Genomic DNA, 13,752 nt, shown 5'->3' on the forward strand with positions numbered 1-13,752 from the left:
GTTACCAGCAGTGTCTGCACACTTAGCTTTGGTTAAGGACCAGAAGAGGTTGGTGGGTGCGTCTAGAGAAAGGAGAGGAAAAACTTACTTTGGAAAAGCTATTTATCTTGAATTTCGAAGGAGACTGTCTTGTTCTGCTGCTTCATTTCCTCTTTATAGCTCACTTACTTCCAAAATTGACTTTGAGGCAGCTAGAAGGTGGCTAGAACAAAATACAAAAGTCTTCAGGCTGTCTTCCCTCAGACAACAGTCCTTTTTTTTCTTCCTTTTATTCATAATTAAAGAACTAAGGGACATCTTGCTAATGTACTTTGGGGGGGCTGTTTTTGAAATGGAGAGGATAATCTTCCTCCAAGCTGCCTCTTTCTCTGTCTTGAATTATTTTAACGTGTTTTCCTTTATTCCATGATAGTGGTTATAGGGACAAGTAAGAAATACACCACACAGTGTTTATTGCAAATGGGGAAATCACTGCGTCTTATCCCTCCAACATTTCTGATTTTTGCGTTGTTTTTATTTATTTATTTTTTTTTCCACTCCTTCCAGGATCAGAATTCAGGCCATAAATGAAATTGGAGCTGGACCATTTAGTCAGTTTATTAAAGCAAAAACTCGGCCGTTACCACCTTTGCCTCCTAGGCTCGAATGTGCCGCTGCCGGGCCTCAGAGCCTGAAGCTGAAATGGGGAGACAGTAACGCCAAGACACATGCTGCCGATGACATGGTGTACACACTGCAGCTGGAGGACAGGAACAAGAGGTGAGGGGCCCAAAGAGTCGGTGGCTTTGGCTAATGGGGTGAAGTCTTCCTTGTTCCTTTGTCCTTTGAAACACTCTTCCTCTTCATTGAAAGTCTTCCTCTGTGTTTGGGTCCTGCATTTTATACCTGAAGTTATACCCTCCATTCTCCATTTGGAATTTTTTAAATTAACATTCTAAAGATCCTGATTTCCCTACATGTAATATATATGTGTGTGTGTTTTCTTTCATAAAGCCAGATAATGGAGAGAAATTATCTAAAAAGAAAATGGTCAAATTCAAGGCCACTCTGTAATAATGTTATATGAGTCATGGGTACAGAGGGAAATAAGACTCAGGAAGAGATGTTAACCTCTTTAAATATTCAGTAACCATCAGGACAAACATGTTTACCCATCTGAAATAGCTGTGGTGATGTACACATGGGGATTGTACTCTGTAACTCTGGGCAATGCAATAATATCAAATTAACCAGAGCAAATAGGAGATTCTTTATAAGACTCCATGCTCAGGAAACACTCTTGGCTATAGAAATCAAATCCAGCCTTTCACATAGTATTTATTTAACCTAACTTCATTTCCTCTGAAAATGGCAGATCAGAAGATGGGCCACTGAACTGTATTTAGGAATAATTTAGATGCAGAGCAAAAGTTAGCAACAGAAAGTTCTGCTACCAAATTGAAATGAGAGGACCAGTTGAAGGAGGTGGCATATGAACTTAAAAACCTAAGACAGCCTGGTGGTGTGGATCCATGCTGTTGTTTCCCTTTGCATGCCTGCTGAAGCATGAACCAGTATATGTGAAGTATTTCCATCATTTCCTTTATGCATCATAGTATCCTTCTCTTTTGCATGAGGAGCTAGTTCTAGTTAGCATAGAAACCCCTGTCCAACCTCTGCCCTGCTCTGTACTTTGATTCATGTCAGCTAGGTGGAATCCTGCTGTGTGGAAGGCAGTATTTGAGGTGGGCCTTCGGTGGAGACCAAGATCAAGAACAAAAGCCCAGGCACTGCCTCCGCCTTCAGGAACATAATATCAACAACAAACAGTCATAGAACACTGGTGCCACTGCAGAAAAGAGCACAGGGAGTTTGGAGGGACAGGCATAAGGAAAAAAGAATAGAAACCATTTGGTTGCAAAGATCAAGAACAGCTTTTTGAAACTGAGAACATTTGAACTTGACTTTGAAGGACCTGGCAAATACAATAGTTTGACTTTTTAAAAGAACAAAAAGTGATTGTCCTTTTGGAAATCAGTCCTAGTGTAGAAAGCACAAAGAAGGTATAGCTTCTTGTGGAGAGGTTCATTAGAGATTAAATTCATACTCATTCATAGATAAGATCATTCATTTTACTGTGCCATGTGCTTCTGGATGCATTTTCACAGGCTCATTATTTTACTGGCGGGAGGCTTCTCAACCTTACTGGCAAGAACGGGAATTATGGACTAACAGAAGTCATGATAAATATAGACAGCTAGTGTTTGGGGAAATTCATAAATGAGTCTGTGTTTTTTCCTGGGCTTTTGGCTTGCATTGGCAGTAGGGAGACCCTTCCTTAGAGAATACCTTCCGGTTGTACCATTTGGAAAAATGAAGGCCAGAAATGTTGTTGAAGCTGGAACAAGAATTGGGATCAGAGTCAGGGCCTCCTGACCTCCCCAGGAAGCTGCCTCTACTGTTACCTCCAAGTATATGGGGAGAGTGGTAGCTCTGCACCAAACCTACAGTCCCTCATACTGCAGTCCTGCCCAGTGCAGGGCACGCACCTGAGGTACCTCATACAGAGAACCATACAGATGCTTAGAACAAAAATCCCATGAGCACTGATCCAAATAAGTATGCTGTTGTTAGACATTTAAATATGCTAGACAGAAAATAGTGCAGTCTGGTAATCAATACATGCTCTTTCCTTTAAAAAGAAAAAAAAAAAAAGGCTGGCCTTGTTAATCAAATAAATGAGTTGCCTAAATTTAAATGGCAATTTAGGAAAACTTAACATTAGGAAGAGTATTTTTCTTAATTTTATGAGCTGGAATCCAAATTCATCTTTTTTAAATTAGATTTGTCAGTGCTCCCAGAAGTTATTAAAGTGATGGGAATATAGAGTATAATAAATTCTCATTCTATTTGTGGAATTATTTTCCTGGGATTTAGGAGGATGCAGCTTGGCCTAGTTTGAGTTTGAAAATGACTCTTCTAGTGTCTTGAAACTGAAGCAAATGTCTCCTGTATCCAAGCCTTTAACTTTGACTCTTGACTCCTAAGGATCAGGGAGAAATACCAAGTTAGATCATAATATTTGCTATTAGCCTTATCTTTGTCAATTCTAGTCTCCTTGAGGTTCTTTAAGACTTGGAACTGACCTGGCCAATGAAAGGAACAGTGTCTTCTTCCAAAGACACAGTTGTCTTTTTCATTGAACTTGTGGATGCTAGAGAGGTTTCCAGTTGTAGCTTTTGGGAAAAGTGCACACATTCTTTAGTATGTGTGTCAATTTCAATAACCACTAATAAGTTCATATTATGGATGGGAAAAATTTATATCCTGCTGTGGCCAATGTGAGAACCAGAGTTAGGTCTCATCATGGTTTTAATGTGCTTTCTTAGCTGTCAGCTCTCAAAACATTTCTTTTGCCTTGTACTCTTGGCTCACCAGTTACCACAAGCATTTGAAAGGAGGGCCACTAATACCTGAGTCCTATCTTGGTCCTAGCCAACTAGTGAAAGTAACCTGAGTCTTAAAACAGTTTCTGCAACAGAAGCACAGTGAAAATGAATAACTTCATGCTTGGTAACTGTTAAAGAGTTGAGTCAATTCTTTAGCTGCTAAACTATTGCTCCTGCTTTATCTTCATCTATAAAATAAAGTGGTTGAACCGGAAGATGAACTCTGAGGTCCTTCCTACCTTTTTCACCTTAAAGCAGTGAATCTTAGTAGATTATTTGTCAGCTAAATGCTATACAGAAAGGTGTCTTTTGTAAGTGATTAGGGCATGTTATCTCTTTTTTTCTTTGTATTTTAGCTCCCGCTTTTGACAAATAAGAAAATAAGAAGAAAGATACTAAATTTCCTTAAGGGTGACTGCTTAAAGTCCCAAACACCTAAGGTTTTGCATCTTTGATGTACTAGTTTATGATGTTAATTTATATACCTCACAATCAAAAAATATGAAATGACCTAGAGATTTCTAAGTGAACTGTTTGGCCAAAAATATATTCTCAAACTTTTTAAAGTAAACTTCTATGTACTGAGTACCTATAAAGTCCAGGTATTGAAAGCTCTATGGACATCATTTGAATAAAAAAGTGAAATATTTCCTATAGTAATAGAATTTTTACCAAAGCCTTTCATCATCCTGGTGAAAAAATGTTTTAAGTTGATTTCAGCTTATTATATGAAAAAAAGGAGCTGTGCTTGCTTAAGTACTGGATAGACAAAGAAGATTAAGCTGGATCTCTGCCCTTAAGGAGCTCACCGTCCAGTGGAGGATAGGTTGGAAAGACAGATACCTTCAAGCTAACCATGATGTGGAAGGCTTAAAGAGTGGCACATGCACAGAGTATTGAGGGAGATAGAAAGATGGCATGAAGAGTTCCCCTGTTGTGCAGCAGGTTAAGGATCCCAAATTGTCACTGCTGTGGCTCGGTTACAGCAGGTTCAGTCCCTGGCCCCAGAACTTCAAGCCCAAAAAAAAGAGAAAAAGAAAAAGGCATGTGTTTTTGGCTTAAAATTAAATGAACACAGAAGGCTTATTAGAAAAGATAACAGGTTGGGTGAGTCTTAAAAAGGTCCCAATATTATAACCTCATGCTGAAGAGCCTCAGGATGAAGACCAATGATAAAGACTCAGGATTGGGTGGAAACCAAGGATGGAATATCCAGAGCACAGAAACATGCCCTGGGTCTTTCTCCTTGCAAATACCTTTTTCTATTGTGGTACTTTTACATGTGGATTTTTTTTTTTTTTTTAAGTTTGGGGCTACTTCATGTAAATAAAATGGATACCAGAAGGGCACCTTGCCCAAGTCCTTGCCCCAAGGTAAATCAACCTAGAATTCATCTGAATCAGCCAGACTTGTTATGTGGAAAGTTTTCCCCCTTGATCAGGACATTTGTTTCCCATGTATTCAAGATTTTGACTCACAAGGTTCCCAATCCAAGATCAGTGACTACATGTATATGGAGCAGCTTCAAATAGGACTAAGTTTATCCCTAGCAGTTAGAGTATGATCACTCAATCATCATTTTTTTTTAATTCCTACAATGTGCTAGGTCTTATGAGATATGTGGCCTGCTTATAGGGAGTTTACCTTGCTGAGAAAATAAGTTAACATAAGAAAATGAGCATACAGCAAGATAAATTTTAATTAATTTCAACAGAAGAAAATTATATTAGTTTGGCTATAGACTAATATATACAGTGACTTATTCTTAACAAATCTAGCATAGATCTGAATGTCTTTGGTTTCTATATATGCAATAAAAATACACACCCAAAGTAGATATTTTCCTAATATTGCATTAACCTAATATAGGGATTAGAATAATAAGATTGGTTCGTGCATGTTGAGATTATAATGCTGTAATGATGATTTTGAAGGTGCATTTGTCAGTGCTATTGCAGTGAAACGTTACGCTGCCCTAACAGAATTTGAGTTGATGCTGATTCTCCTCATGACCCTGTGGGTCTGTGTTCCTGATAATTGTACACAGCACTGGGGCAAGAGGAACTTAAGTTCCAGGAATGCATTTACGGTTAATCTGTTGTTCATGTTTAGTCAGCCAGCCAGTGTATTTTAAAGCAAGGCGCCACTTGCTCTCCATTTAATTCAGCCTTTGTGCCGGTAACACTTTCCCCTTCAGCCAGCAGAATTGGAGGGGCTTTGCTGTTAGAGGGGGACAGAAAATAATCTGCATAAAGAAACTCTGAAAAAATACACACTAAGCAACTAATGAGAGTGGCCGGGGTATGGGCACTACAGCAGGAGTGAACTTTCTTAATGTATGCCTATTGTAGAACAAACTCCTGCTTATATTTCTCAGAGCATATTGCTGAGTTAAATGAACTAGATATAACACAAACTAGCTCAGTGCCCAGAGAAGACCATCAGCATTAGTTTCCTTGGCTTCTCTGGACTAGTCCCCAATTCACGTGATCAACCTTGTTGGATAAACATCATTTTTACATTACCTTCAATCAACAGAAGGTAATTGAAGTTCTTGACAGGGATGTCAAATCTTGATTGTAATCCCAGATCTGCTACTGAGTTTCTAGATGACCAGATGCATAGCCCTTAACTTATTTTTTCCTTGGTTTCGTTTCTCCCTCCACAAAATGGAGCCAATGATGCCTGTCTCCAGTCCCCAATTCATGGAACAACACATTTTTATTTCCTATAAAAGGAGCATAAAAATTCATCTTGCAAAACAGAGTATTGCTAGCTTATTCAATTTCAGACTAAAATGTTCTAAGCACAGGCAGAGGTGAGGGGCCATGAATGAACCTCTTGGGATCTTAATTAGACCAGAAGTAGAATTGGGATTTCATTTTTTTTTTCTATTTAAAAATAGAATTTCTGTTAAAAAATAAGTAACAGTGGAATTGAATAGCATTTTCCTTTCCATTTTTCCTAAATGAGGGAAAATTGAGGCAAGGCCACTGAAATAAAAGCAGCTAACAGAAATTTGGAAGACTCTGAGAGGACTGTTCTTGAAGTTGAGGTTCAAGGCACATATTTGAAAGCAATGTAGAAGAATGGGAAGTTTCAAGCTGATCAGGTGGTCTTTGGGGATTCTGGTCATCCTTTCTTTGAATGTCAATGTCTCTTTTTTAATATATCAGTAAGTACAACTTGAACAAAAAAATTTGAAAATAGGAATTTTATTCTATGTAAAGAGTTTCATCAGTAGCCATAGTGACATTTTATTTCTTAGAAAAGGAACATAAAAAGGATCATAACCAAAAAGTATTGCAGCCTGACTGCTCACAAGCCTAAAGGTCCATATGTAGCTGGGGATATGGGGGTAGGGAATTAACTCCTTTTCTCATTGGCTTTTTGGAAATGGCTCTTGGCACTTAGTGCTCAGTCTGCAAACTGGGACTCTCAGCAACATCAAAACCAGTTTAGGAAAAGCGCATTCCTTGCCTCAGGTGTCCCCACACGATGCCATTTGCTCCCATCTGCTTCTGCATAGACATGGGGGGACTCAGTGTTCTTGGGAAATGAGGGCACATACTGTCCACTCCTGTTTTGAGCATCTTCTATTCCCAAACATCGCTTTAGTAGTGTAGGAAATTCACATACACACATAATCCATGGAGCCCAGGAATATTAGAAAGGACGAAGGTAGTGATGTGTCATTGCTAAGGAATATAGCTGCCTTGAGCTCACTAAGGGCTGTTAATTTGTGATGTTTTGAAACGTGTCATTTGCATCCATTTGTAGACCACAGGCCATTTTAGGTCAGCAGGTTAGATCATTTTGAAGACTTAATATTAATGGGCTGCTGTTAGCCTGCACTGGGCCTAGGGATTATAAGATAGCTACCAGGAAGTAAACACAAAAACCTCAGCATTGTCTCTTTATTTTCTACTATGAGTTGGTTGTAAGCCATCCAGAGAATTCTTGGATGATTCTTACAAAACAAAGCCATTTTTTAAGGGAACAGATTTTTAAAGTAAATTCATTATATATCATCATTTTCCTCTAAAATGATTTAAAATAAACATTTATAGATTGTCTAAATTTTTTCCTTCAGTTGCACTTCAGTGTAAAAAAAAGTTGTCTTTCATAATGTTAAAGCCTAAAATACTGAGGTTAAAAGAATTTCTTAAAAATGTCAAAAATCTGTTGTTTTGCCTTCCTGGTGTATATTTAATAAGGCATCATAGAATTGACTTGGTCCTTTTATTTAGCTCTCAGAAAAATTCCTGCCAGGTGAATAGACAGTTATTATCTCCAGTATCTGGAAACAGCCAGGAGAGTTATTACTTGTTCAAGTTCATAGTGAAGGTAACAGACTATGGCCAAGGTCTTTGTACACCTTTTGTACACACCGTGGAGTGCTCTGACAGGCAAGCAGAATAGGCAGATTTGTATTCATAGATATGTAGAACATTTTATTTAAAGTCACTGCTAAATTACCAACATTAAAACCCACGTGTGCTTGTTACCATCAAAGTGTTTAGTTTCAAGAAGACATTACAGTCAAAGGTGAAGCCAGTTGGGGGCAGAGCCAACAAGAATTCATTTAGAGTGTAAACTCTCAGTGACCCACCGAACCTTCTGCCTTGTTTATGTTTCCTTTTCCAAGTAAATACTTTAGTACAAGAGAGCATTTCTCTGTGTTTTTCCTTTCCCAAGTAAAAATGCCCAAATTTCCCTTAACGGCCAGCACTTGTGTAGGACCCGCTGCTCCATCTTCATCTGTTTGCAGCAGCAGTTCTTGACCGGGGTTAACCAGGGACAGGGTGGATGGTAGTCTCACACACAGCTTCCCCTCCAACCCCAAGAGTTTGAGGGAATATAAGTGAGAGGGATGCCATTCTGGGATGTCCTCAGGCTTCTCCAATGTTGAGAAACAAGCTAAAGTGTTCAGGAACCTGTGTGCTCTAAGTGTAAGAGGAGAGCTGTCAGGACTGCTGTATGGCCACTGTCCTCTTCCTCTCCCTGGCAAAGCCATGCTCTCAGCTCTGAGTCCTTACTTAGAAAATGTGGGGTCTTCAGTCATTATGTCTTGGGACATGTAGCATGTTTAATTCTATCACTAATAGCCACTGGCTTACTTATTAATGAATTTTAAAATTAAGTTGCCTTTTTTTTTTTTTGGCCTTTTCTAGGGCCGCTCCCACAGCATATGGAGGTTCCCAGGCTAGGGGTCCAATCCGAGCTGTAGCCACCGGCCTGCGCCACAGCAACGGGGGACCGCATCTTCGACCCACACCACAGCTCATGGCATCACTGGATCCTTAACCCACTGAGCAAGGTCAGGGATTGAACCCACAACCTCATGGTTCCTAGTCAGATTCCTTAACCATTGCACCACTACAGCAACGCCGAAGTTGGCTTTTTAAAAGAAAATTTAGGTGGGAGAAAAAATTAAGTTGGTCTTTATAAAACAAATATTTGATGAGTATTTTTGATCTTTCCCCAAGTGGTTCTAGACACAGGGTGTTAACCTACAGAGCCTTCTAGAAAGGCTACCATGCAACTGGCCATAATATCACTGGCTCTGAAGAAAGAAGGTTCTTTCTTCTACCTGGAATGGTGGGAAATAATTACAGAATTGGGGTGAAAGAAGTACTATATTTTTGTGTGTGTTGGCTTGTATGCTTTTGTTTTGTTTTTGGTTGGTCTTTATTGTTTGAAAGAGAAGTTACTGTCAGCATGTACAGAAGGAAGTGTAGGGTCAGTAGATATTTGTTTGAGACCTACACTGTGTAAGGACTGGGGCTTTTACATTGAATCCTGCCAGTCTTGTGAGGTCACTGCCCTGGCCTGCACTTCCCTGATGGGTCCTCGTGCAAGAGGGTAAATAGCCAGTGTCTGCAGGGCAGTGCCTCACCACGCAGCTGACCCTCCACCTGGGGGAAAGAAAATGACCTCAGTGGTAGCTGTCATCTCAGTATTATAAAATACTGAGTGATTTTACTTGTTAAGACTATTACTCTAAGCACTTTCCTCATATCATCCCATTTAAATCTCCCAGCAGCTCTATGAGGTAGGTTCTGTCACTGTCTTTTTTGCAGATTCCCTCAATGGCAAACAAACACTCTAATGGAAAAATTGTAAAGGTTTTCACTTCTATCACTATTCCACAGTGCTTTTTCTAAATGGGAATGCGGTATTAAAAAAAGATTAATTAAATGCTGTGGGGTACAAGAGCAAGACAAGAAAAAGGGTCAAAAGAACTATTCCAGAAACAGCAAATTTCAATGAGTTTGAAAACTGAAATATTTGAAAATATCCTGTTTGCTCAATTTAGATTATTCTACGCAACTAGAGTAATGAATCTGCTTCAGTAAATTTCTTTGTGAATGTGAGTGCTGCTCTGCCTACATAGATATATTAAACTTACTTCAAAAGGAAATACTCTCCTTAGAGCAGAGCACAGACAGGGAAGTAGTACTGTTGCCAGTCCCCTCCAAACATTTTTCAACACAGGGCTGTATTATAAGTTTGTGATGAAGATGTGACACCTCTACTCCTTAAACCATGACTTCCATTTTGTGGTATAATTAAGGGCAGGGACTCTGATTTTAGCCCAGGTGAGGCTGAGTTAATAAATAGCTGTTTGCCTCTAGCATTAGCAAGGGGTATTGTCATTAAGGTGGTAATGTGTCAAGAGGGCTAAGTAGGTTACCATGGTATTTGTGGGTCTCAGCCTGGACTCCGTCTTTTCCTGAAATTAAAAATGTTCATTCCTCAGTAAAAGGTGCTTCCTTACACAGCAAAGCAGAAGGAGCATTAAATAAGTGAAATGACTAGGGCTGAGGAACTCAACTGCAAAGGCTGATTAACACATGGATACTTTATGTATTAACTCTGATAGGTTTTGTGAGAAAGCTGTTTAATCTCTATATCCATCCATCCATCTGGAGGGAATGTTCTCTAGCACATGGAAAAGCTGCTACTCTCCTTCAGAAAACCTTGCCTACCCACAGGACCAACTAACCCACAGGACCAACTAACCCACAGGACCAACTAACCCACAGGGATTAGGTCCAAATCATCTTTGAATACACAGAGCCCAGCACGCAACAGATGTTCAAGAAATATTTGCTAAATAAATGCATAAATTCTGCTTACCCTGAGGCCAAATCAGCCAGAGAGACATTTTGAATTGTGTGTGATTCTGTTGCCAACTGACTTCCAACAGTTTCTGAAGACAGCGAATTGCCCTCAGTTGCCGGGACAAAGCACTACAAAACCAGGAGAAGCATTTGGCCTGGGTAGGAACAGGCAGTGTGGTTGGATTAATTCATATGGCAATTCTCAAAGTGTCCCAGGTTCTGAATCCACTAAAGATCCTGGTTAATTTATAGGTACTTAGCTTACTTCTAAAAGTTTACAGTCAACTATAAAAAGACAAATGATTGGCATTATGTTGCAGTTCTAAGCAATCCAAGTTTCATTATGAAAATATTAATTTTCTAAGAACCTGGGGGGAAACACTTAAAATGTAAGGCCTGTATTTTACCTGCATGCCTTCTATGCCCATGTTGCATGGAAATGCTAATTAGCAGAGAAGTGTAAAATCATCCTGATTCAGATGGGAGAAGGATCCAGAGCTGCGAGTCTAAACTGTCCAGCCTGCCTGTGCTGATTTTCTGTTACTTTGATTAACCTGATGCATGATTCTGAGCAAAGGTGTTTTTGTTTGTTTTTTTGCTTTTTACATATTTTCTCAAAGGTCTATAATACTAAATGTCATCTTATTAATTGGAGAAAGGGGCTTTGAAGCTCTTGGAAAGATAAAGGTTAAAATTTAAAGAATTTTCTACCTAAATTTCTCAGTTATTTAGAAATTTCTGTTTTTTATTAGTAAATAAAAGCATGAACAACTGATGTTTCTAGGTTCTATACCATAATTAAAGGGTATAAAACCTAGCTTTATAGTGTCTTAAATTTGTGTTTTTCCTTTATGTAAACATATATTAGACATTAAACTTAACCATGACCATAATTCAGATGGTATGAACAGTTTTACCAAATGGGCCTAATCTGTTCCATGCTTATATCATAATTTCCTCTCACTAATAAAAGTTTGGGTGGCTAATGAATTCCGCTCCTTTCTCTAGGTTTATTTCAATCTACAGAGGGCCTAGCCACACCTACAAGGTCCAGAGACTGACGGAATTCACGTGCTACTCCTTCAGAATCCAGGCAGCGAGCGAGGCTGGGGAAGGGCCCTTCTCAGAAACCTACACCTTCAGCACAACCAAGAGTGTCCCCCCCACCATCAAAGGTCTGTGGACAGTGTATTCATTCATGCGCTTCTCTGAGAGCAAGGAAGTGTGAGACTCGGGGTGGGAGGCTCGATTCTGACCTTAAATCACTCTTTTAATTCTCATATCAGCAAGATAGAATCAAAAGAACTTACTAAAAAAAAAAGGTTGGGAAATGGGTTCTCTAGGGGAAATGAGAGGCCTTAAAGGAAGGCCTACTGGAGGTGACTTTTCTCAAATATGTGTAAACGATTACCACAAATAATTTAATGGTGAGACCGTCTCACCCCCTTAGGAGATAGTTGGACAAGGAATAGGAACAGTGCTGAGTGACAGATATTGGGTTAGGGTGCATTCCTGGTGAGGTAGAGCTCATGGCAGTTGACCAGGGGAGGCTTGAGTCTCTCCCTGCAGCGGTTGGCACTCATCTTTTGATGACCTTGGTGCATGGCTTGGAGCCTGGTGTGGGCAGCATCCTTTGCCTTTCCCCTGGCCCATGGCTCTCACTGGAAAGTTGCAGTGGCAGCCTGTCCTCTCCTCCTGGAGTATTTGTCTAGGGCTTCGCGATTGACTGGTTTGCTCTCTCCCTTTCCTGGAATCAGGAAGTAAAAGCCATTCCACCCAGGCTCTTCCTCCTCCAGGTATGCTGGGCCCTCATCTCCCATTTTCAGCCAGAGTGATGCCTTCTGCATGGCAGACTGGCTCGGCTCTGCCCACCCAGTGTTGGGCCCAGGCCCGGCCCCTAAGGTCTCCTGAGCCACTTCTTCCTCCCCGCAGTAGCATGATTCTTGTCAGGCAGGGTCTTTGCTGCTGCTCAGAATGACTCTGGAGCTGACAGACAAGCCCACCTGAGCAAGGTTTCACAGAAAGTACAGTAAGCATTGGCTATATGATTTGGGTGGCTAGACGGTGGGCACAGACTGTTAAAAAGATTCTGTATGTATCCGGCCCCAGGAGCAAGGCCATGTGACTCACTGCTACCACTCAGAGAAGCTGTGCTACCTGCCACCAAGGCACAGAGCCCATCAGAGGAGGGGCAGGGGATAAGGCTCCAGGCCAGGGTCTGACTACAGTCTGGATCACGTTCTTTGAGGGTTTCCCATAGGTCCTTTCAGGGTACTTTATGGTAAACACCTTCCCCCAACCTCCCTGCCCCTTAGTGGTCCATAGCTCTCCAGCTTCTGTGTGTGACTAAGATGCTGGTGTAAATGGACATACACTTCCTGGGCCACATGGGCAGGAAATGCCCTGGCCCTTGGTGCAGCTTCGCATTTCAGCTCTAACAGAAGAGATTCCTGAACATGCTGGGGCTGATAGGCATATTGTTGTAGCAGGAAGGTTTGCCACACTTAACAGCTAACTTCAGGGGTCTTTCTGTCACTGTCTTTGCCTCTGGGAGTGATTGCTGAGGGAGATATTTTGCAGAAAATAGACCAAATTGATGGCCCTTGCATGTCACAGTATGTTTTCCCCAGAAAGACAAGTTTCCTCACGCGGCCACATGATCAGGTCTTCTTCCTCCCACTCTTAGATTTGGGAAGTTACTGTCTTAGCTGGAGGACTGTTTAGTCTGATGAGATTCTTTATTTAGTTTTTCCGTAAATTGCTTGCAGTTTTGGCCAACTAATACAAACTCTTTTTTTCTTAAGATAACTTTTATTTTTCTGAAACAGCATTCTAAGCATTATACAGAACTGAATGTAGAAACAACTGCCTCTAAAGAATTCACGTAATTAGAAATTAAAGAATAAGAGCATTCAGAGAAAGGAGTTACACATTCTGGTTACAAAATAGAAAAAAATCAGATACCAAATTAAGTTGTAGAGACATAAGCTTATAAGAAAATACTTTTTGTTTTAATATTTAAGTGCTTTGTTGCCAATTAATATAATTTAGGCTTAAACCAGAATGATGAGTCCAATCGAAAAAATAAACTAAAAAATACAAATGTAAGATAACTTTTAAAGGCTTATCTCAGATGTCATCTGCCCCTCAAACCTCTCAGACTCCCACACAGATGTGAATTCCCCTGGAACTCCCCA

At 40.3% G+C, this 13,752-nt stretch overlaps 1 protein-coding gene across 4 annotated transcripts in view; it reads left to right on the forward strand.

Moving 5' to 3' along the window:
* FNDC3B (fibronectin type III domain containing 3B) overlaps nucleotides 1-13,752 on the forward strand; it is a 345,183-nt gene that overhangs the window by 314,085 nt on the left and 17,346 nt on the right. For all 4 annotated transcript variants that reach the window (XM_047786565.1, XM_047786588.1, XM_047786572.1 and 1 more), the window contains 2 exons: nucleotides 547-759; nucleotides 11,564-11,730. In XM_047786565.1, the coding sequence (XP_047642521.1) occupies nucleotides 547-759; nucleotides 11,564-11,730 (380 nt within the window). The remainder of the gene's footprint in view (nucleotides 1-546; nucleotides 760-11,563; nucleotides 11,731-13,752) is intronic.

The sequence above is a fragment of the Phacochoerus africanus genome, chromosome 1 (genome assembly GCF_016906955.1).
Source record: "Phacochoerus africanus isolate WHEZ1 chromosome 1, ROS_Pafr_v1, whole genome shotgun sequence".
NCBI lineage: Eukaryota > Metazoa > Chordata > Mammalia > Artiodactyla > Suidae > Phacochoerus > Phacochoerus africanus.